The 25,138-nt window shown below is 40.8% G+C and overlaps 4 protein-coding genes across 4 annotated transcripts; 1 reads left to right on the top strand and 3 right to left on the bottom strand.

Annotated features, from left to right (window-relative positions):
* Window positions 1–38: 38 nt before the first annotated feature.
* On the bottom strand, window positions 39–2,869 carry LOC136962804 (G-protein coupled receptor 182-like). Its single transcript, XM_067256731.1, has 2 exons — window positions 2,573–2,869; window positions 39–2,384 (listed from the first exon to the last, which is right to left on the bottom strand). The coding sequence occupies exons 1-2, from the start codon at window positions 2,867–2,869 to the stop codon at window positions 1,551–1,553; spliced, it is 1,131 nt and encodes a 376-aa protein (XP_067112832.1). The 3' UTR covers window positions 39–1,550.
* Window positions 2,870–4,983: 2,114 nt separating this feature from the next.
* LOC136962711 (phosphatidylinositol 5-phosphate 4-kinase type-2 gamma-like) lies at window positions 4,984–9,517 on the bottom strand. Its single transcript, XM_067256614.1, has 10 exons — window positions 9,168–9,517; window positions 8,986–9,083; window positions 7,583–7,679; window positions 7,133–7,282; window positions 6,840–6,986; window positions 6,495–6,533; window positions 5,934–6,047; window positions 5,580–5,853; window positions 5,284–5,387; window positions 4,984–5,187 (listed from the first exon to the last, which is right to left on the bottom strand). The coding sequence occupies exons 1-10, from the start codon at window positions 9,315–9,317 to the stop codon at window positions 5,107–5,109; spliced, it is 1,254 nt and encodes a 417-aa protein (XP_067112715.1). The 5' UTR covers window positions 9,318–9,517; the 3' UTR covers window positions 4,984–5,106.
* Window positions 9,518–10,615: 1,098 nt separating this feature from the next.
* On the bottom strand, window positions 10,616–11,743 carry LOC136948077 (insulin-like growth factor-binding protein 6). Its single transcript, XM_067242362.1, has 4 exons — window positions 11,410–11,743; window positions 11,248–11,285; window positions 10,997–11,116; window positions 10,616–10,729 (listed from the first exon to the last, which is right to left on the bottom strand). Exons 1-4 carry the CDS (start codon window positions 11,741–11,743, stop codon window positions 10,616–10,618), a joined length of 606 nt encoding a protein of 201 aa, XP_067098463.1.
* Window positions 11,744–12,887: 1,144 nt separating this feature from the next.
* LOC136940487 (SPRY domain-containing protein 3-like) lies at window positions 12,888–25,065 on the top strand. Its single transcript, XM_067232668.1, has 11 exons — window positions 12,888–13,000; window positions 13,353–13,491; window positions 13,771–13,846; window positions 15,191–15,315; window positions 15,769–15,904; window positions 16,022–16,210; window positions 20,192–20,341; window positions 22,650–22,707; window positions 23,496–23,615; window positions 23,734–23,867; window positions 24,332–25,065. The coding sequence occupies exons 2-11, from the start codon at window positions 13,364–13,366 to the stop codon at window positions 24,464–24,466; spliced, it is 1,251 nt and encodes a 416-aa protein (XP_067088769.1). The 5' UTR covers window positions 12,888–13,000; window positions 13,353–13,363; the 3' UTR covers window positions 24,467–25,065.
* The last annotated feature ends 73 nt before the right edge of the window (window positions 25,066–25,138 follow it).

The raw sequence follows: 25,138 nt of genomic DNA, 5'->3' as shown, positions 1-25,138 counted from the left end.
CTATCTTAACAGTGTTAGTTTCAGAAATGCAGTTTAAGTATGAATAAAAAAATGCCTTGATTATTAGTGAATGTATAGCTAAGGCTGCATTCTGAATTCCTTGTTTTAGATCCAAAATGTGCTTTTTCTGTTGTTTAAACTCATTATTCAGGGGCACCCCAGTGTTTCACCGGGTAGAGCGTGTACCACTTGGGCAAAGGCCTTAACGCAGGGGCCCAGGTTCCAATCCGGTCTGGGCCAGTTCCTGCATGTCTTCCCCCTGTGTCTCTCTGCCTTTCCTCTCAATGTCTCTGTCAAATACATAAAAATTTACTAAAAAACTAAACAAAAAAACATGACCTTTCTTACGTTTACTGAAAAAAAGTGTTCTATTTGAATGTTTTGGTGCACTGCCACACCTCCAAACGTAAAGGGGTTTCAGCCAAAACGAATATCATTCCTACAGTACAAGTGAATCATACAGAAGGTGTGGAGAACTTTGCTATGACCACTGAATCCGAAATAACGATGGCCTTGAGAATGTTTGCAGGTGACCATATCAAAAGAATGATGACTAAGTGGTATGTTGCTTGAATATTGATCATAAAATATAAATCTTCTCTAATATGATCTTTTTAAAGTTTTTTTTTAACTTGAAAATAAATATACTGTATTGATAACTTCATGTGTCTTGAAAAACTGTAAGCTTCTTTTTTGCTTTGCATAGTTTTTTTTACTCATGTAAATAGAGCATTAGGTATAAATGCAATTACTGTCTAACCTGTGATGCTTTATTTATAGACTGGGTGATTATTTCATATACATGTGAAACTTTTACTCAAACTCAAAGAGAAAGGAAAAACATCATACTACAAAGCAACAGAATAAACATTTCATAACAATATTTTGTTTTGTGTGGCTGTGCTGTGGTGTTGACTGAGTGACAAACACACTTGTTTCTACAAGTGAGAGATAAAGAGTGTAGATTTAAATTTCAAAATCAGAAAGCATAGAGTTCCTAAACATTTATCTTGAGAGCATAGACATGTTGTGAAATGTATGTTCAGCGTTATATAAATTATTACTGGTTTACATTATGAATGCATGCTGTCATGAGCCCTCCATGTGGCTCATTGGAGAGAGATTTCACCAAGGAGATATTAACTAGACTTATTTTTATTTAACTAAATTGTAAATTTGCTATAAAACATTTAGTAATACAATCAATACATTTCGAATAAACATAATAAGTAAAACATTATCCAATTGTACAATACAATTTGTATTATATATATATATATAGATTATTTAGTACACATACACATGCTATACTTTAGGATGTGTAACTTTAAGGACACTACATGAAAAATATTTCCTTCCTGGAACTGCACAACTTTAATGTTGGCTACAGGAAAAAACAGGAAGTGCATACCAGGAGAAAAGTGTAGTGGATATACCATTATGCACATTCTTTGGGGAGGAATAAAATCTCACAAAACGACATTGACAAACAGACTTGAATTGGGTGAATTATTTCCTCCTGAAATATAGTTCTCTTACTGTTTGAAAATCTACACATCTGATTGACTAGTGTTGTTATCACTAATCTCTTGTTCTTTCTTATTCGAACATGTGCCCTGTTTTTCTCCATTTCTCCCTCCCACTACACGTTTTGCAGGATTCTCAGCCCCTCCTTCCAGCATAGCTTGTCTTTGCAGGTGATGAGCCACAGCAGCAAACAACTGCTTGCGAAACTTCCTGCTGAGAAGGTTGTAGAGAATGGGATTGGCCACGCAGTGGAAGAGTGACAGGCACTGGGTGACAGCATAGGCAAAGTGGATGTGCTCCACCTCTGTGCAGCTCAGCAGACGTGGCTCCAGGCTGTCAAGCAGCATGAGCATCACGTCTATGTGAAAGGGCAGCCAGCAAATCACAAACACCAGAGAGTAGACATGGACCAACCAGAGGTCCCTCCGCCTATGGTCCCGTCCCTCAGGGTACCCACGTACCACTCGCAGGGTCAGCAGGTTAAAGGTCACAATGACAGCCCCTGGGCCCAGGAACTGGAGGATTAGAGAGGAGAAGGTGAGTGCAGTGAACCAACCAACAAAGTTATGTACAGGGTAGAAGTAGCATCCTGGCTCATCCCACTCCAGCAGCCGCACATGGGAGCCTTCCATAACAGCCAGGATAAAAGACAGGATCCACAGAGCTGAACATATTAGGCCTCTCTTCCGCTTCTCCGTGGGCCCCCAGGGTCGTGGCCCTGTCTTAACCACAGCCAGGTAGCGCTCTACTGTCATGTAGGCCAGGAAGAGCGAGCTGCTGTAGAAAGCTATCACAAAGACCAAGTTGGTGAACTGGCACAGGAAGTTGCCCCACAGCCACACATGATCCATAACGGCCTTTAGGGAAGACAAAGAACACAGTACACTGACATTTCCATGTAACTTCTTAAGGGACATAAAACATAGACTTGTTTCCAGACAGGAAATCAAATAACAATATTATCACACCTCCACTCAGTGAAATAATAAATAAAACACACTGTGACGTTAACAAGCTCCAAACTGCAATGGCAATCGCCACATACCCCAAGCATGAAGAAAGGCACCACTGTCATCATCATCAGGTCAGAGATGGCCATGTTGAGCACACAAAAGACCACACCGTTGCTGCTGTATCGCCGACGCCAGTTGACCCACACCACCATGCAGTTCAAAACCAGGCCCAGGATGAAAAATACCAGATAGAGCAGGAAGACAGCAATTCGCCGCGAGACATAATCCAGTTCCACATGGCAGTCATGGAGGAACCAGTACAGGTCCGTGTAATTATCGTCATAATAGGAGAAGTTGTGGTGGTCATCCATGACTTCCGGGAAACACATTAACACAGTTGCAGTTAATTGTTTGACAACCGTCTTAAAATAAATGAAGCTTTAAGACAGCCGACAGTTAATCAACTAATCACATTCCTAGAGGTCTTCTGAATTGGTGTCCTTACTCCAGTAACATAAACTTGTACTCAAACACATGGACTCCTATCTTTCTAATTCTTATTCTAGTTTCTAATTCTCTCCATTAGAAAACTGTTTTTTCACAAACATTATTTCCATACACTCAGTTAGAATGAAAGTCTACCTGAGCTGTGTAGAAGGTGAGAGAGGAAGCAGGTGAGAACTTACCTTGAGGAGCAGCAAGCTGTACAAAAGACGAGATCAGTAAAGTGGGACAAAAAATGTATCAACTGTGTAAGGGCATATGCTTCCAATGAGAAAGAGTTTTTTTCTGCTCTACTTCGATTTGTGAATTTACACACAAACATACATATACACACACTGAATCAGCACAACCCAGATGGAGGAGGGGACAGGATTTCCTTTCTACGAGAGGAGTGGGGCAAGAGGAAAGGCAAAAACTAGTCACAATGGAAGAATAATACAAAAAATATATAAATATATAAAGATACATCTAAAATATCCTCATACTCTCTAAAATTATATTTTACCACTGTAGCCTTTACGACTGCCTGTCACATATAATGTGTTGTTCTGTTAAGAGCATTTGTGGGAGAGCTGATCAAACAGCATTCACACTTTTATCTGGAGGTCACCCAAACTACAATAATATTTTGTTTGGATTTGTTTCAAACTCTTCTTTAGAAATAGCCCTTTACCTTCTCCAACCCACTCGTACAACTGTGTCCACTCAGCAGTACCCATTGTTGAAATGCTAACCTATTCGGTTTATCTTCCCTAGAAGAACAGGAACATGTGTCAGCAGATTTATGATTGGTGCAGAGACAAGACAAGGACAAAATTGAACTTCTAACCCATGGCTATCATTAAAGGCATGTTACACTCCTAGAAGCAGCCCTGAGGTATTCACACTGAAATATTGAGGGCCATGTCACAGTTTGCACAAATATACACACCCACACTAGATGTACATACACAACACACAGAATTGAGGCCATGTAGATTCACCAAGAACAGACAAGTAACCAACAAAAGAGTTTCCTAGACATGGTCCATGTACACAAGCCAGACTACTGCACCATATCACAGAACTGCTGCATTTTGAGTACATTCCCATGTCAGAACATGTTGTTTTCCAGGTTAGAGTGGAAACATTTCTGCAGTTTGACATTCATAGCATTTTTCTAGTACTGCAAATAGCACAGGCTTAAAGCAACATGAAATGTCTGTTTCTACTTTTTTTTTTTTTTATAAATATTTAATATTGGATACAATTCTGGAAAATACTTCTGTTGCTCATCAATTTGAGACCATATTTGTTGGAATGTTTTCTATAACACTATGTTGTAGTAAACTGTCAAATATCAACTCATACATAAATTAAACATTTAATTAAATCTGATTAAAACATAGGCAGAAGTCAATGATGAGAACATAATTTTTACACTGAATGAATCATTTGTGTTTATAAAATACTTGTCCAATCTGATTCAATGCCACAATGGTCATCATCTCAATCCTACTGTTCTGGTACATCTTGTTTAAAACGCCAGTAAATTATCTGCAGTCAGACTGACATTCATCTCGTATCAGAATTTGTTATTAGTACAGACCAGGTTTCCAACATTCCACAGATAAAGACCACTGTGAGCACCTCGGGATATTCTTATGATTTCTTTAACCAGTCCCAACAGTCAAACAGTCCAATCAGTGTAATTAATCTAACAAAAAGCTCTTTAGTAATTTAAGAACAATTACTGAATATATTACGGTCATCGAAGAACAAATAATGTATAGTTTGAATAATTTATACAATTTATACAATCTTTACGGCAACTTATATTTATCCCACTTAGTACTGCTAGTTTATGTACCCTTAGTATAGTTAGTCCACATATTTAAATTTTAGGTATATGTTTATTGTATGCACCTTCCTGCCAAAGCAAATTCCTTGTCTGTGCAAACTTTCATGGCGAATAAATCCCTTTCTGATTCTGATTCTGATTCTGATTCTAAATGTCTGAAACAAAAACATTATCTGAATTGCTGAGATTAAATATTAAATCAAAAGTTTAAAAGGGAATGCTACTGCAAATTGACTAGCTTATTTATAGTGAGGTGTGGTAGCAGTGGCTGTGCTTTAAACACTAAGCAAAGATCTTGGCGATGAACTCACGGAATCGTTTGGCATACTGCTCAGGGTGAACAGTTGAGATTTCGGCTCCAGCCTGGTGGAGACATCACACTGCAGGTAAATTGATGAACCAGAAACTTTGCATATTTTGGACAGTATTTTTTGTGCATTGTGTGTGTGTGTTACTCACCCCATGTTTTACAGTCTTGGCGGCATGAGCAGCTTTCTTCTTGGTGTCGTAATGGGTCAGCACGTTGATCAGGCCCATGAAGTACACCTCCCTCTGGGGAGAACCTACAGCACAGCAGTCAGAGGAGCAGTATTTGAGAAGATATGGGATGATATTAATCTCATCCATGATAGAGGTACAGTATCATAACTCTCTGACTTTATCTAAAATTCACAATCTACTGATACATGATTTGCCAAATACTATATTGCTAAATATCATGTTAAGAAACATGTTGTTTTCTAATCTGATCTCACCTTCTGCACTCTGAATGGCATATACATCCACATAAGGGTCAAACTCCCCGGGGCCCAGTGGCTTGAAGGAGTTCATGTACCCTGCGATGCCCTCAGGGGAGGCCCCATAGGAGCCGACAGCAGCAGCCGGGGCCAGGCCATTCTCCTCCTCTTCTTCCTCTTCATATGAGGACTCCTCCATCTCTTCCTCTTCATCTTCCTCCCTCTCTGCCCTCTCTACATCATGGATGCCCAGCAGCAGGCTGTAGTCCATAATCCTCAGATGCACCAGGAACTAAGAATGCATACAGACACACTGAAAATACACAAATACACACAAACACTCACAGACACAGCAGCTGACTGGGACTTTACCTCTATGTCTCTGTTCAGCTTGTCCATAATCTTCTCCTTTGCAGCCTCAGTCACATATACTTTCTGCATATTATTCCTGAAGTCTACATCTTTGTAAGTGGGCAACTCTTTCACCTAAGGGGATGACCAGGACAGGAAAGAGTAGACTGAACTGAAATATATTACTGAATAAACCATGGTTCAGCAAAACTCACTATTGAATCAGAATCAGAAAGGGGTTTTAATTCGCCATGAAAGTTTGCACAGACAAGGAATTTACTTTGGCAGGAAGGTGCATACATTCAACATATAGGAGTACATCTTAAATAAGTGGTGTAAGTTTAAAACAAGTCTAACTATATTATACAAAATGTGCAAAGTCTAATTAATACTAACTAATACTAAGGGGACAGGTATGTAAAATAAAATAAATATAAAGTATAAAATATCTATAATGTACAATATAAAAATACAAATAGGGTGCTTAGTGCAAATATGATATGGGTGCAAAAATGGCCAGGGTGCAATATGTGGCAATGGTTTTAGAGTCTGTGGTTTAAAGTTATTGGCTGATAATCTTACCTTTTCTTTAAAACTAGCTGCACGGGACACCAAGCACCCCTGATAAGAGAATAGATAGCTGTATAAGCAACTCAATCCATCCAAGTTGTTTCTTTTAGCCAACAGAACATTGTGACTTTGACTCTCCCTAGTGGTCATGTCTGGCGGCACTGTGAGCACACTGGTACTACTCCCCTGAATACAATTACTATCAAGCAAAATAAAAATTACAACAATCTGAACTGCCATAAATCATAATGACATAAACGTCTACTTAAATCATATTGGCCATGGTTTTACAGTAATTCAGGTGCACAAAACAAAAACAGTCCTATACATCAGATAGATAATGCAGTTCTTTCCAACCTTGAGGTCATATTTTCTGTGTACATGTAGCCTGTGGCTGAAGACGTTCCTCATGACAATGAGGTATGTGTCCTCACTCTCCACGGTGACCCGGTACATGCCCAGGAACTGAGGCAGCAGAGTGCTGCCATGGCATGTCACTATATACTAACAAACAGATGGAAGGAAAACTATTTTTTATTATGGTGGTGGTGGTGGTGGTGATAAATATGCACACATTGAAAACTGAAATAAAAAAAACTTTATCACATGGTAGGGTGTTGTTGAAGTGCTAATAATGAACAGGCCTTTACCTGGTGATATTCAGACAGGATGTTGTGTATGTCTTCTACCTCCTCACTCGAGATCTGCTTCACTATCAGGGTTCTGTCATATGAAGTCAGCATCAGACCCATCCCCTGCCCCTCCCCATCCTTGACTGGAGGACAGCGAGCTAGAGACACCTGTGGATAAAGAAGGATATGGCGTACACAATAAAACAATATAATACGATATGTGTGTGTGTATATACAGTTTATATACATATTACGTTTATTTATATAGTACAAACACCATGTCTGACATATCTGCAGTTAATGCAAATGTTATGCAAAGTCCATGTAAATTTTAAACGGCCCACATCCCCACAGACAACCTTTCCAGAAATGTGCTGTACTTCCAGAGAAAGTAACTGACTATGCACCCAGAAGTATCTAGACATATTGGTGTTATTAAGTACTGCAGTATTTCCTAATGTAGCTTACCTGATAATCCTGATCCTCTATTCCAAACCTCTCTCTTAGGTTTCTAAACACCTGTGGACAGTACTCTTTAAACTTGAAATGTCCTGGAAGATTCTCTCTGTGGGGGGGGGGGGGAATAAAAGTGGTTTTGCAATTGTATTTACAAAGTAAATATCAACACCATTTTCTATTATCAACTAAATATATGGCATGATTCTATAAAAAATTTGGTAAATACTGTGGACATGGATGTTTGTCCCTCCTTGTCTTGCTGTTTGTCTCCTCTCCATATTTTAGGCAGGAATTTCACACTTCCTTGTTCAAATGGAACACCACGCTCCCAATCACTCGCAGTATACAGTACATCTACATGAACATGGCAGCTGAGAAGAGACAAAGGCTGACATAACTGAATGTCATGTTTGTTGACAGCTAAACTGAATAACCAATTGATATGGTGGAAAAGAAGTTGTCACAAAGACATGCTCATATCATGAATAGTTTTGCACAAAGTTGAGTGGTCGTCAAATATTGTGAATGCACATTATTAGGCCTACATTATAGTTTTATATTATCAAGCCAAACCTAATATATAACAACACTGTCATGGACTACCATGGACAATGTATTCCTAAATTAAATTAAATCTCTGCTATGCAGAGAAACTAGAGACCTAACAATGAGGGAGCAGTTTTCAACTAGGTTTTAGAATTCCAAACCAGATTAAAGGATTTGAAAAATCCACAAAATCTCACAGAAGTTGCACTTTAGCCTCTGTCTCCAACTATGAATGCTGGACTACAGCAAAACAAAGACAAATATCAAGAAAAACTACCAATAATACATTATGCCCTGGTGGTTACCTATCATTTAGGGAGGGGGCAAGCTCTAAAAAGTGTGATCAAATTCTCTCTCTTTCTGTCTAACCCACATACACACATACAGACACACATACACATCATGTTTCACATTCCTTCAGTGGACATGTCATCGTGAGTCTAATTGCCCTGGCGACTTAACTGCTGCACGTCACAGTGTTGCGCTGTACCCAGAAGTTTAACTGTCTCATCTTGCTGTTAAAATCTCCTTACTGCTTTGAGAAGAACATTTAATTATTTATAATTAAGATATCTTAACCTTGTTGCTTGCCTTGATCTGTATGGTAAATCTGTATGTAAAAGATATTCAACAATCCCTCCAACATCGACATAAAAACACGACACTGAAGAAGTGACAAAGCTTCTTCAAAATTTTGATATACATAAACGTATTGTTTTGTTTGCAAATACTGTACAATGCCTGTTGCAGAGGAGGAAAACATCTGCTACTTTCAAGTATGCCTCCAATGTGTAAGTTCAATCAGTAGTCTGTCTATTAATTTACAGTCTCCATAATAAACTTGTATTGCAGTAAAGCAGGCCTACTTGTTGAAGAGGTGGTTGTTGACTTTGATCTTGGTGTTGGCTTTGAAGTCATCTGGGAGCAGCATGACAGGGACAGGTACCTGGCTGAGATCATTAATCTGCAGGCATTAGATACATGTAAGAATCATCACATACACACAAACTGGACTTGAGCCAGAACTAACCCCCTTCTGGACGTATACCGAATGATTGACTCCCCACATAAGGACGCTTAAAACTGGATCACTGGCTCGGAACACTTCCACTTTCTGCTGTACAAAATGTTTCTTCTTTGTCTTCGTTTTAGGTGCCAGGATGCTCAAGGGGCTCGTTGTGGCACCGGGAGAAGACATTTCACCGTTAAGAAGTGGTCCGCTCGCAACCGATGAATGTTGCAACAACCCAATAGGCACAGGTTGCAGGATACTGGAGTCCTCTTGCAAGTTATTTCTTCGTCTTTGGTTTTTGAGCCGCTCAGATTCACTTGGCTTATTCGTTTAATCCTACCTCGCCTTCAAATAGTCCCTCTCGATCACTCAGTTCCTGCCGTCAAAACATTAGTCAACATCTGGCATCTCTGCCAGTGTTACGTGCCCAGTGGACAGGTGTGGGTGACCGTTTAACCACGTGCTCCTCCCACATACAAAAACAAGATAGCCCAAGTTATTCACTAGATTTCTTCATCGTATTTTAGAAAGTCTCTCTCTCTCTCTCTCTCAAAATTAAGTCATATGAACATTTTTGAAAACCAAGTTTAACGCCAACTGCAAACTACGGTGTATTGTCATGGAAACGTCAAAGTCTGTAATTCTATTAGTTCCTGGTCATATGAGAAAGATTTGGGGATTACGGACCTGGACTAGCTTTTACTGCCACAGAGAGGTTATTTCGAACCACAAGTAGCTTTTTGTTGAACCTTCTCTGAGTGCTCTCAGTCTCACATGAAATCACTTATCGTGATCATAGACAATTTAGGTCCGAAAACGTACAGTCATAGATCGTAACAGTTAAAAAACATGTCACATTTATTCGTCTGTTTAGAATACAACAGACATACATAAATAGAATATCAATTAAAGATAATGTACATCAGTATATAAGGCATTTATAACATTTTGAACAGTACAATAAAAATGAAACTTAAATAAATTCATTCATAAATATATGAATTTTATAAAAAGAATACTTGTAAATTAAATAAGGCACATAATGAATCAGGTTTAGAATACATTGTACAATATACTATACTTTTAAAAATAAAAACATACTGTATGAAAGACTTTTAGAGTGTGGCCATTTCAGTGAAAATGTTGCAGGCTTCCAGTCATTAATAATATGTAGTTGCCTAATTATTAACAATGCATATCAAATACATTTGAACTCATTTAGAATAAAGTATAAAGGTGCGGCTTGGCTCTCCACTCTATTAGGTTTTAATGTTTACATTTTCATCACTAGAGGGCGCAATAATACTTTATTAACAGTAAAATGTAGAACGTTTGAGAGAGTAATCAGACAATTAGATACAATGAAATAACTGGTTCCTGTCTTGTATTGGTCAAGTAGTGTCCAGCACTTCCTCATCTTGAATGTGTTTCTGTATCCTTATAAGGTGCCACATAATCCTAAGGATGATGCTGGCAGTTTCATCTCATACTTTGTCACAGTGCAGGGTGCCATCCTGGCTTGTGCGAGATAGCATGGGGATACCATGGTCATCCACACACCAGCAGTTACCACGCTGCATACCTTTAGATGACTCGCACTACAGAAAAGGAGACACACATGTTGTAGAAGAAGGATTTCCATTTTACAATTTGGCCAGGCATGTAGCAACTATCAAAACCCCCCCACACACATACAGTACATGCTCATACATTTTACATCATATATTTCAACGTACTAACATTAAAAGCATTGTTTTATAGACTCAAGCATCTGAGCAATAAGAAAAAAGTGCATTACCACAAACAAATTCAACAGGGACATGTCATGCTATTTCAGGACACTAAATGCATGTTTGACAACCCACCTGCTTCTTTCTGAAGAAACCTTTCCTATCACAGTTAGGCATATAAATACCACGGTCTGACAGGAAGACTTGAGGTTCAAGGCCTTTAAGGATAGAGACAAGTAACCTACGGCATGGAGCCTAGAGAAAGAGGTAGAGAGAGGAAGAGAGAGAGAAATATATACTTAATTTAAGGCTAACCTAGTTTTTTTGTTTCTGAAGTGAACACAGTTCTTGTTCAATTAACCGATGTGTTGCGTAATGATTTATACCTTCTCCAGAACTTCTCTTGGTATTGAGTCTTCTGTTTCTGGGGGAAAAGGGAGGTAATAAACTATTTAGTATTCACCTGGACATGGTTAGCAATAAATAATTGTGCATCACCTTTACAAGAAAAAGTTGTGTCATCCCACTTGCTTTCAGGATTGTCTTACCTGTGGTCTTGGGCTTCTCTGTTGCCCTGGGCTTTGCGACACAACAGACCCCCCTCCCTTGAAGCAGGGCCTGGAGGGGGCTGATGTCCCCCTGTGGAGGACTGCAGCGAAGTCCTTGGGCACAGCTCAATGTATAGACCCCACATGGTTCTCCCAGGGCCAAGGTGGTGGTGCTGATCTTTACGGATTCGTGCTGCGAGGGGGCCCTAACTCCCCGTGAGCCTTTACAGGAAAGACATTCTTGAAGTGGAGGCAGACGAGAGGCCAGGGTCCATGAGCTGGAGAGAACAAGCTGAAGGAAGACCAAGGCCAGGATGTCAAGGTATAGCAGCATTTTTGCTTAAAGTTAAACTATCAAACAATGGTGGTTTCCTCGAGGTTTCAGTCAAATTATTTTTGGGAAATGTTCTCTTTTCTTTCTTCCAGGCTATTGATTTTTGCTGACTATTATCAGTAAATGAGAGGCAATGTAGAATTTTGAGGAATCCCCTCCAGCTACGACAAAGCGATTATAAAGCCGACAGACACTACCGACCACCTCTTTTAAAGAGTCAGAAGTTGGAGGGAGAAGGAGTGGGAGGGTAAAAGAGAGAAAAATTTGTCTCCTCTTTCCTTTCCAGATTGTCGAGCACACCCCTTCTTTCCCTTGTCTTTGAAACACACCTCCTATTTGTTACCAGTGTCTTGTAAGATATGTAGCCCCCCCCCTCCCCCCACTTCCCCATTCATCATTTGAAGCAGCTCATATGAAAAATGTTAGTGAACATTTCATCAGGCTATGTACTTTGTGACAAAACTCCTTGCAAGCGTGAGAGCAACAGTCAGACACATAGGAATGCAATTTAATGGCAAGGTTTTCTATTGAGGTATTAGTCACTCATTTCTAAATGGCACTATCAAATTGAATGTTTTCATTTGCAGTTTCCATGACTTAGCAAGGAATAACAAACAATGCACACAAATGATTGTGTAATAATGTAAAACGACAGGCATTGGTCAAAGTGGTACTTGTTAGAGTAGCACCTCTCAACTGATTGAAACCTTTATGTGTCTGTCACATTGATGGACTAGTCTAGAGTGAAGAATGTGAGGAAAGACTACCTTCATAAACAGACTAAAACAGACTATAGTATAACTGCTGTTTAATGCTGTAACATTAACCACCTGGGCAACAATAAATGTGCTGGCTTTCTTACTCTCCAAATACATGGTTTTAAAAGGCGTTCAGTTCTCGAAGTCTCACAGTTTAAAATATTCCAATCAATGTGCCAGCATTATGGGAGCTTCATTTTTTCATTTTAACTTCCACTGCTCTCCCTTTCTTTTTTCACATGATATATTGAAGTAGATGCTTGTATATTTACATTGCAGTGTCGGTGAAAAGACAAATCCCCAAACAATCTGGACACAAGCCGGATACAAAAAAATCGTCTGACCCTTGTACGCACTGATTGGCCCAAGCGTTGTTGTAACATGATGTCATTAGCAAGCGCCATTCCTAATCTGAATTTTTTGTTTACTGAGGTTGAATTACTGGATATTTGTAAACAATGTGGCTGCTGAGAGGTTTAGATAACTGTCTAAAGCTACGGTGGGTAATATTTGGAAAATATGTGTTTAGTAGTCGTTGTCAACTTAATTCATTAAATATTCTTTGCGGAGGTGTCTTGAGTTGAGTAAGCTAGCTACAGTATCTAGCTAAATGCTACTACTGTACCACTGCTAGCTAGTTGTATGCGAACTGAATGTACACTGCCACTAACGTTAGCTGGCTTAGCTAGTCTAACTACAGTGTAAAGTCTAGTGCCAGTGAGAATTAGTTTGGTAGCTAATTACTGGTTACCAACCACAATTGACAACTGGCTTTTATCATCTCTATGTTATCTGCTTTATGTTGCTCAATGGGATGAACTTCACGTGTGCCTTGCCTGTATGTTCGCTAGGTAGCTAAGCAATGGACGATATCAACCTGCACCATCGCTTCCTGAACTGGAGAAGGAGGATTCGAGAGATTCGCGAGGTGCGGGCGGTCCGGTACCGTGAGCGATTCAAAAGGATGCTGAGGGAGGGAGACATACTCAGGTGCTGGAAAACTCAAGTGTTCACTGGTAATCGAGGCCGAGGAACAAGGCAGTTGTTACTTTCTGTGGCAACGTTAACACTAGACTTACTGATGTTGAAGGCCTAGTACGAGAACTGGAGCATAGAACAAGTATACATTCTGCCTTCCCTAGGGTCATCTTTAGTTAGTCGCTTATCATGATTTAGTAACAATGCCATGCATATTTTACACAGAAAAACTTGGAAAAAACTTGGAGTTAAGCTTACTTTACTCTAATTGAAAAAACCTTTCACTTACAGTTACCAAGGCAACTCTGACGAAGTTGATTGTTATGTAGCTCCTCGACCACTATCGAAAGGACACAGCTATTTCGAGGTAAGGTTAGGATTGGATTATAGATGACTGGAGGTCCCCAATTCCAGTTTTGGAAATGCAGTTTTTGTGGTTTATTTGAATTAACATGATTTATTTTGTGTTTCACACATTGCAATAGTAAAATCAGTACTTTTGCATTTATCCTAACATAAAACTTAAGTTACAGTGACTTACAAAGGCCCTCTCTTGTGTCCTCACTGTTGATCCCTTGCCATTGTATAATTCCTGACAGTTAAAGAGCGTTTTTCAAGAGCATCATAAGATTCCCTCATGAGCCACACCCTCTTGATTAACAACAGTCTGCGCTCAAAATGCTACACAGCTGCTAAATTTAGTTGACACATGAAAGTAAAAATAGTTTGCAGACCAGCCCAGACCATGTTGTTTTTGGAACCAATTACATTTTAACAAATGATCTGACAAATGGATCAAACATGGTATTTTTCCAGTTGCAAAGTATGTGGTGTGTAACATAACTCCCCAGTTATTCATCAGTAGCTGTTTTAATATAATTCCCTCTAGACTAAATCATAAAGACAGCAGGCTCATAAAAGAGGTTCTGGGTTTTAGGAAAGCTCAGGAAAGGAGGGTTTGGCTGTACATGGTGGGATAGGGAGAGGTCGCCTGTGTTATGTTGACTGCTTGAGGGTATGCCAAGGCAGTGAGTGGGTCAAGAGGTATAGAGAAGGATTCCTGTGCCTGCCTATGCCGTTGGAGGATTGATAGGGCTGCTCAGACATTATGAATCTATGTCTACATGCGTCCGCTTCCTTTAACTAACTAAAAGGAAATAAACATACTGTACTTTTCAGGAATGACACTTATTTTTGGGGCACATGATAATATAAAACAACATAGGTACTGGAATGTGTTTTCTCACATACTCGAAGGGACTATGTTCAATTGGTAGGACGTAATGATTTCCCCTTCTCCTTCTCCCTCTCCTTGTTCTTATTTTACATTGTATAGTATTGTAATTATTTAGACTGTGGTAAATTTTCAACTTTTTACATATACGTTTGTTATATGTTTATCACATGCACATTCTTGCCACAGTAAAGTCCTTGTTTGTGTAAACTTACTTGGCAAATATAGCTGATCCTGATTCAGATTCTGCATCTATCAGGTTCTAATCTCTCCACCCAGTATAAAAGCTCCTCAGGGATGATGTCATAATGATTTACAATTGGTGGGGGCAAATGTACGTAATCATAGGTGTCTGTTACCCTGATCAGGATATAGGAAGGGTAACTCTTCCCTAACAAAGTTTTTAAAGGATATTTCTCCTCTTTTTGACTGTAATGATGACGATCTCTTACAGTCGGGTGGTTTGTGATGTTTCAGGTGACCATCATTGACACAGGAGTGAGGGGGATGATAGCTGTTGGTCTGGTGCCTCAGGGCTACAAGCTGGACCATCAGCCAGGATGGCTCCCACACTCTGTGGCCTACCATGCTGATGATGGCAAGTAGGTGTCATGTCCCTGTGCACAAAAAACACTCCAGTCTTCAAGAGATGTGTTGTGTTTTATTGATGTGTTTATCAAAATGTACCAGATGAGTGTATGTGTACGGGAGTCAGTTGGCTGAGCGGTGAGGGAGTCGGGCTAGTAATCCGAAGGTTGCCAGTTCGATTCCCGGTCACGCAAACTGACGTTGTGTCCTTGGGCAAGGCACTTCACCCTACTTACCTCAGGGGAATGTCCCTGTACTTACTGTAAGTCGCTCTGGATAAGAGCGTCTACTAAATGTCTAAATGTTACTGTTACTTGCTATGTTCTTGCTATGTTCTTGTTTGCTTTTATTACTAGATTCAGTTTGTTTTGACGGGTATGTGTATGACCAGTTATGTTATTGGACCCTATGAGCTGCCCAATAGTGTGTGATTGGCAGCTCAACTTTACCTCTCCACCATATCACAGGATGTACAATGGCAACACTGTTGGACAGCAGTTTGGGTCCAAATGTAATCGTGGTGATCGTATCGGCTGTGGGATTTATCTGGATTCTTTTGAGAATGACCAGACAACTGTATTCTTCACCAAAAACGGCAAAGAAGTATAAATCCATATTTACCCCTCCCAACCTAAATATAGTTGTATGAACACTGTAGGCCATAAACATAGGTTGGCTACATTTGAATAATACACTTTTTTTGTACGTGTTTGTATCCAGGTTGGCACAGTGGTAGTCCCTGGTATTCCGGAGGGTCTCTACCCTGCCGTGGGAATGCACTCACTGGGAGAGGAGGTACAGCTGGACCTGCAGGCTGAGTGGGGGACAGAGGAGGAGGATGGACTGATGATGGTGGACAGCCATGAAGATGAGTGGGGCCGCCTGCATGATGTCACAGTCACGGGAACGGTAAGGCAGTTTAAGAAGACATTTGTTGTAACCATTCTCTCTGTGAGGCCCTTTCACTTCTGAGCAGATTTCCGAGCAGTAAGACGATATTTTATCTCCTTATTGACCATGCACAGGAAGCTGTCATGGATGTTGGGGTGGGGGGGGGGGGGGGGGGGGTGCTTTATGCATTAATTTTTGGATGAATGTACGTGTCTCTCTGTGTTCCAGTGTTTATGTCTGTGTTGGTAACTGCTGCCTAGTGACTTGGTGGTGTATTGCTTTAGGCACAACTAATTGTGGAAAATGTAGATAGCACAACACCTGGAACAAGCACACCTGTAGATGACCATACAGTCTATAGGTGAAAGACTGATGTCTTTACTTCACATACTTCAGAGACAGCTTGGCTTGAATTAGAAATGTTTTGTTCAACAATATTTGATAACTTGTCGCACCCACTTTTCAAAATTCATGTTTTGGTTAGCATTCACATTTGCCTAGTGTCCTAGCAACATTAGGTCAAGATGGATGCATATCTCATCAGATGACAACTAACAAAAACATCTAAATATGGTTCTCAGATAGGGGCTGAAATTCACAAAAAGACTTAACCCCTTTATTGTTAAACAAAGGGCAATGGAGCAAAGCTGGCAGACCGAGGGGGGGCTTTCTCAGATTGAGTGTAGTGGTAAATTAATACACAAAGCATTATTACACATGGCCTTAATACACATATTTACAACCACTTTCTTTATTGTGAAGAAACAGACACCTCAGTTATTTTCTCTTTGCTATTTTCTTCAAGACGATACAGATATGTCTGGAGTCACGTACACTGGCAGAGTTCTATCTAACCTTGGTTGTGCAGTAAGTCAACTGTACTGTCATCATGTAAGAGAGAGGGAGGTAGAGACTGACTAATACTGTAAAATTGACTGCCAAAGGTTAATTATGTTAAGTTATGTTGTGGTTGGTATGTGTCACAGGTTTCTGTGGAACCAGAGGGGTTGGTGAGCTGGATATAGGTTAGTAGAAGGAGATTCTGGAGTCTTTTTTAGTTTCTCATTCACACCAGACTTTTACTTGGTCTGTAGTTACTTATCTCCCTTTCATGTAGTTTCTGTCTTTCTCTTTTTTTTTTCCTTCTCTTTGTTGTTCTGACGTAGATTTATGATGACAAAGATGGGGGGTAAGGGTGGTCTGCCTGGCGGTATCAGCGCTAGGACTCAGAGCCCTCTGACTCAGACTAAAGACACACAAAACCTGTCTGTGAGCGGGCAAGGATTGTGTTTGGCGTCAGGGGAGTGCAGCTGAATAGCCCTGGGGCAGGCACAGCTAACCTGCATACCTCCTTCACTTTTAATTAGCTTTGACTTCCACGAATACGCCCCTGTCCCACTCCTGGGTCAAGAAAACGCCCAGAAACCTTGTCCATCATCCAGTCTTCAAACCATGCCAGCTCTCTGGTCCAGTTTGACTCTGCCAGGACCATCCCTACACAAAGACTACTGTTGTGGTTAAATGTAGGCTGTAACAGGGAGCTTGTGTACATGCCCTCATTGTGCTGTGTGTACGTGTTGGCTCCAGTGTGTATCTCCAAACCAGGGTTTGGCCTTTAAGCAGCCTGAAGCTGTTTTAAACAATTACTGTATTATAAGGTGATGACATACCATGGTGATGTAGACACAGTGGTTTCACAGTGGTTTCCTGTTAAGGGATGATGCAACTTTCTTTCCCACATTGCTGTGGTGTGCAGCACAGGTAGATGATGGGGTGATATCGGTATGATCTGTGTAAGATATCATGAGCTTTAAGTAATGCCTAGGAGATGCATCTACACACAACGACCTGCATTCTCCTGTAACAGACACCATCTTATCTTCCATCCAAAGGTCCTCTTCCACCATCTAGAGGACCTGGCTTTTTCTTCCCGTTTGTCTCTCTGACTGGCCTGTTGGGAAACACTGCCTCAGGGTCTCACCAGTGAGACACTGGCCCACCATTATTTGTCCTGCCATGCTATATCCTCTGATGGAGCTTTGCCCACACCCTCAGGAGCTTATCAAAGGTGGTAATGATTGGGCGTTCATCAGGGACAGGAGGGATCTATCACACTGACACGATAACCGACAGCCAGATTTATGGCCACTCATTAGAAACCTGGACAGGGCAGGTGTTACCTGCACACTTGGAGACAACTGAAAGTAACAGAGTGTGGAACAAAGGGTGGCTTTGGCAGGGATATCATCAAAATAAATAACTAATCCTTTGTCATACATTGAGTAACTTTGACTTACAGAAATGTTGAAGGATTTTTCCCATTAACGATCAAATTATGATTAACCATCATATTACGTTTTCATACAGGTTTGCAGAAGTTTCATATCGTTCACATATTTCACAGACCTTCGTGTGCATGCACTCATCAGCACCTTCAAATATGTAAATGATAACCTGACATGATGTCTGTTGCCACAGGGGTGAACTTGGATGTAAACAGCTGTAGTCCCTAGCTATTGTTTTAACAGGAATGTTGTTTTCCCTCAAGAAATGTAATCTAATAGCTGTCTCGCTGAGGACAGCCAAACATGCGCATACACACACTTTGTCTTTCTCTTGTTCTCTCTCACTCTCTCTATATGTGTCTGTGTTTATAGAGGTTTGACACACACTGGAGCTGGAATATTGTTCTTCTAAGCTGTAACTTAGTTTCTTCTTACTTAAGGGGCTAACAGGGCAACAGGTCAACAAAATGTGTTTATACCATTTTTAAGACATTTTTGTCATGTTAGAGATAGACCCCCACCCCCCCTCACACACACACGGGCACATATGCATGCCTTTCCCCACTCATCTTGAGGATCATTGGAAGATTTAAGGATCTGTCATCACACCCACCGGATCTTGTTGACTGCTACTGGGAGGGCTAGCATGTCTGACACACTCACATTCTCTAACCTCTATGTTACACATCAGACATGTAGACCATGCATTTGGTCTTTAAAGAAGCAACGATTACAACGCAGTGTTGACATAATTTAATTGTCCTGCATTAAAAAAATATTTCCAATGACAGGTGAAAATGTCAAAGGGTCAAGGAGTGGGAGAGGAAGGGGTGGGTAGAAAAATGAGCGACATGTACAGAAAAAGAGGGTTAAGCCGGTAATTGCTGTTTAAGGAGAGGAAAGAAAAAAAGGTGGTGTTGACAGATTGTCGTAAAGTAATTATAATGATAATAACTTTCCCTTGCTCTTTGTTTATGCTTCATGTCTACCCTTTTCTGGCCGGGCAGAGGGAAGGGTCACACACAGTGCAGCCTGACACAAATAACACACAGCACATGCACTAATCCTTTTCACCTCGCAATGACTATGTCACAGAGTTCTTTTGTAAAATCTTTGTTTTTCCTCCTATTTGTTTGAGGTGGGAACCATGGTTTTTGGCAGACTGACAGCTTGTCTGTGTCAGTTGAGTGTGTCCATGACGGATCAAGTTTACTTTGAAGGAATTATCAGTTCATGAAGCTGAATGCAGTTAGCTACCAGGATATGAGCTCATGATTTAGAAACCAAATTATTTGTGGTGAGAAGTTTCAGGAGAAGTCCTGAAAACAGTGTTTGTGTGTTATGTGGTATGCTGCAGAGATGGCAGAGGGAAGACTTTTGGACATTTTACCTTTTTGACTTCCTTGTTTTGTGAATGGAGGGACTTTCCAAATGTTATTCTGAGTCATTACAAACTGTGAAATTAGCCTGACCATCTCAGTCAACACAATCCTTTTGTACTTTTCTGAATGGAGTTAGTCCATCACTTTATAAAAAAAAAAACACATGGGCCCTATCCCACCAGTCTGGTAGTCAGGGCATGCCAAGGAGAAATGATTACTTGTGTGTGGGAAATAAGAACATTTTCACATTAAATATTTAGATATTTTTTTATAGTAGCCTAATTAGGCTAGAGTTGGATGGCTTCTTATTTTTTGTTGTCCCTTCCTCTCAGCTGTTGGAGTATGTGGGGAAGGGGAAGAGCATCGTGGATGTGGGCTTGGCCCAGGCTTGCCGGCCCCTCAGCACACGCTGCCACTACTACGAGTTGGAGATCACAGACGCGGGAGAGAAGTGTTACATCGCCCTGGGACTGGCACGCCGGGTAAGAACCTTCTCTCACTGGCCTTCAGTAGAAGTACATTGTGATCAACAGCATCCTCATTATTGTTCTCCATAAGTGTCAGTCTCTGCTTGACACTGGCATGACATGCACAAGCTGCGAATAAATACAAATACAATTTGTCCGATTGTCCAGTCTTTAAAGTCTTCCCTTCCCACCCTTCTGCATTCCCTCACTGTTTCCAGTCTGAGTGATGGATGACCAAAAGGGAAAAAGCGAACAACAGAATAAATATTGTCTCATTTGAACCCCTTGTTTGGTTTTCCATAGAAAACCCTAGCAGTCCCATTTACATCTAACCTATCATGTCTACATGGTAGCACTTTGTCAGTGTGTGGAAATGATTTTCCTCTTATTCTCTGTTCTATACTACTGTTACCCTAAAAATCAGCACACATAGATAATATATATTATTGTGCAAATACTCACGCAAAGATGTTGACAAGTAATCTTTCTGAGTCTGGGTCAAGTAAAATAAAAAAGAAATGGTCCTGAGTCTCCAGACTGGAGTTTCCATCTACACTGTATGTAGAACGTGTTTGGCTCCTCAGGCTATGCCAGATATGGTTGATATATAAATTAATTTAGACTCATTCCATCTGTGTCTTGTCATAATAGATTACAGCGATTAACAGATCTATGTTGTGGAAATAAGTACCATCCATCTACCAGAGAAAGGACTGTCATATGAATATCATATGAATGTTTCCAAAACACAGAGACATTGCACCAGATTTGGCAGCCTGGATTTAATCAACAAGGAATCTCCACATCCTGTTTGATGTCAATAAAAGAGCTGTAACCTTTAAATACTTTAGATACTTTATCTGGGATTTTATTAGATTCAAATTCTAGTCAAGGCATTTCACCTCTCAACTTCTGTTTATGTCTTGTGTGCATTCAAATATTTCATATATCTTAGCTTTTTTAGCATTTGACTCTGAAGGAGCAATAATTAATAGTTGCGTTCCTCACACTCCATGGTGATCCTGATCGGTTCACACCTCTCTCCACTCCATCTCTCTTTACCCTATACGCGTGTCTGTACGTGTGTGTGAGTGTGTGCATGCCGGAGGAAAGAGCCCTAGGGGTACACAGGGACAGAGAATAGAACTCTGTTATTTCACTGATTGTTTTCTGGGAATTGTTTTGTAAAGTAGTCTGTGGTTTCAGGGAACTCTCATTGCCATGCTGAAGTCAATCAATGACATTTCCATGAAACATTCACAACAATTCACTTCATCATTTAAGTGAACCTGCCACTCCAACCCGCCAATGACAGCACATCGCAGTCAACTTTGACTGCTTTGTGATTGGATAATGAAGTGATTATGAACTGCATTCTTTTGTCCGTTTTAATCTCCCCGTCCTTCATTCCATGTTTTAGTTTCCTTGTCTCCGGTTTGACATTTTTTCACCTTCATCATACTCCTGTTCTCTCCATCTGTCTCCATATCCCTTTGCCTCTACTTCTTTTCACCTGACTGTCCTGAGCCCCTCCCTGTCTCTAACTCCATCAGCCTGCCTGTAATGGGATGTGGTCATAAGGGCTTACATTGTCTGGTACAAAGGCATCCATCTTCTCAGTGGGAGTTAGCATTGACACTCACCTGACAGCTCCACAGTATGCCTTTGTTATATCACACCGCGGAGAACAGTACTAGCATACAGGGTAGTACTGCTGCTAGCGCAGGGCAGGGCAGGTGACACCATTCCCAGGTGATGTTACTCCGGCAGATAACCATCAGAGTGTTTAGAGAAAGCTGTTTCATCAACATAGACAGATAATGTGCTACAGCTACCTAAACCTTCCTCCTAACAACTAGTTAAAAGTGTATAAATATAGTAGACTCAGAAAAGCAACTAACTATGGGGTTGGAAAAAGACACATCTTCTTTAATAATCTGATGTGTCAGCTGCCTTCCAGAGATAAAAGTTAAGGTGTAGAGAGGCACTGGAGACAGGTGTCTTGCTCACATGGATTTACTAGAGAAGAAAGCCCTTTATCTGCCCTGTTTGACTTGAGGTTTCTCAGCTAATGGACAGGGTGCATCCTGGGACAGTACCTACCTATTAAGTATGACTCATCGTCAGATGTTATCAGGAACAGTCATGGGCCTTTCATAGAAACCTCTGTTTGATTTCTTCACCCTGGGCTTTATGACTATGTAGTCTATGCAGGACTGATAAAAGACCAGAAAGATTCCTGTAACTACTGTTGCATAGCTAACACACACACACAAACCCCTATTGTTTTTTCCACTGACTGTGATTACCTTTTCTGAGGTAGGACTACCCCAAGAACAGACACCCGGGCTGGAGCAGGGGGTCTATAGCCTACCATGCAGGTGAGTGTCTGTTCTATTCCTGTGTGATCTGCATGTATCATTTCAGTTTTGCCAGTTATGACTCTGCATGACATACTGTAGACGTGTGAATGGTTGGTAACCTCTTTTTTTGAACAGAAGGGAATGAAAGTTCTGTGAGAGGAGGGGAAGCATGTTTGTGTTGGGTTTGCAGTATGCTCACAGTATCCCATAGATAATAAAGGCCATATAAAGTAAAACACTAAGCCACTTACAGAGGAAAATGCATTCTCTGTCTCATTCCAAAGGATTGTGTTGTCCTTGGCTAGCCTATTGAGTGATACAAGGAGAAAGAAAAAAAAACATAAACAGAGACATTGCCCAAATCAAACACATATATACTATAGGGCAAGACTCCTAGTGGAGTTGTCCAACTCAAACATGTATGGTGTCTCAACCCACCCCACCATCCCCAATCATCCTCTAGTTTGTCTAAGGATAAGGCTGGATGCTGAGACTGCTGCCTATATCTGTTGGGCCTGATTAGGTGAAGACCCGCCTAGTTGTCACCCAGTATTTCATCTGGTCTATGTTGGTTTCCATGGGATCCACTCAGGCCTCTTCCTATCCACTGTAATGATGACAAAGTGGATATTTCCTCCCAGCTGTTGTCGGACCTCCCTAACACATTTAGGCGAGGTTAACACGAGAAGCAGAGCCTGTTTTAAGGACAACTTTGAGTCAAAAGATGTGAGCTGCAGCAATGCCTTGGTCATAACACGTTACCAGGTTTTGGAGAATTGACTCTCCTGTTTCTGAACCTCTCTCAGATGATGGGAAGATGTTCCAGGGGAGTGGGGTAGGAGACCCCTTTGGTCCTCGCTGTTTAGAAGGAGACGTGATGGGCTGTGGGATCATGTTTCCCCGAGACTACATCCTGGACAGCGGAGGTGAGGGGCCCTGTCATCATGGAATAAACATCACCAATGCTATTGGTTGAGACTGGTCAGTTCCTAAGTTTCTGTTGCCCCTCTGTCCTGTCTGTCTGCCTGACTGTTGCTCCCTCAGATGACAGTGATGATGGGGAGCCGGAGGTGCGGGCTAAGCAGCGTCGGGTTCACAACGACCTGTACATGAATGACGAAGATCAAGAGGAGGATGGAGAGGAGCTGGAACCTGAGCTGGAGGGGCGGAAGGTCACGGTGAGAAAAGCCTCACCAGAAGTTTTGTATACTGTTTATATTGTTGCCATGCCAACTGCAACCTAACCCCTTTGTGGTGGCAAGGGCATGGCTAACTTTGTCTAGAGTAACTTCTTATGAAATGTTGGTCTTTGTACATCCTCTCATTCGATGGTATACTATTACTTAAATTTTTAAAGTTTGAAAACCAACTGTTATCTTTCTACAATGAGAACCCTACTGAAAATATATGTTCTGGGAATTTATGGCTGTACGTTTCGCTCTCCTTTCTCTGTGCATGGATTAAATGTCTCATTACTATGTCAAATTTAAGAGGGTCATAAGGGGTGTCACCCTGTATGCCAGTGTGTAAGAGCTATAAGGTATATCATAGCTTCTTTTACGGTGCAGATGTGTGGAGGTAGGGTTTCAAAGGTTTCCATAAGGTTCTTTGTGAACACTGTCGCCTCCTGGTGTCTGCACAGGTGTTCTTTACCCGAAACGGGAAGGTGGTGGGACGGAGAGAGGTGGCTGTTCCAGCAGGGGGGTTCTATCCCACCATCGGCATGATGAGCACGGGGGAGAAGGTCAGAGTGGACCTACACCCCCTCAGCGGCTGAACAAAGCAGGAGACGACGAGAGAAGAAGAAAGGAGAGATGGAGTCGCCTTGCCACTGCTAGTCTTATTAGGTGGACTATGTTTTGAGAGTGGTCAAATTCAATACTGGAACCTTAACCAGTAGCAAAGAAGGGTGACTCAGGTATATGCCAAAATCAAAATGACTGTATAAACTATGATGCTGTTTAATGGGTATTTTCTAAAACTATGATGATGCCATATCCTTTTATCTCATGCACTTTATAAATATACTGTGTCATAATGCACTACTGGCATTTGAGAAGCTTTTGTTTTGCATGTTTAGACTCCATCTCATGATTTCGTTTGGCAGTTTACATTGAAAATTTTTCCATCTGTTTTGATGAATCACCTTTCATAATTGTTTTTAAAAGGGAAGTTCTTAAACTTCAAGTACTTGATTTCATATTGTTAGTTATCAACGTTAAGCACCATTGATTAGAATGTACTGTATGTGTCAGTCATCTCTAAATTATGCACCCTTATGCAATCTTTCAAAGCCTAAATAAAAGGTTGAAATGTATTTCTATCAGAGTAGCATGTTGTTGTTCATTTGATTTCACAAATATGAAAGACAGCAGAGGGAATCACCACCTAAGATCATACTTTGAATCAGTTTCAAAACTATCAACTTGAGTTCATGTTTAAATAAGAA

Source organism: Osmerus mordax, chromosome 1, assembly GCF_038355195.1.
Source record: "Osmerus mordax isolate fOsmMor3 chromosome 1, fOsmMor3.pri, whole genome shotgun sequence".
Classification (NCBI taxonomy): Eukaryota; Metazoa; Chordata; class Actinopteri; order Osmeriformes; family Osmeridae; genus Osmerus; species Osmerus mordax.
This window is presented reverse-complemented; position numbering and strand designations above follow the sequence as displayed.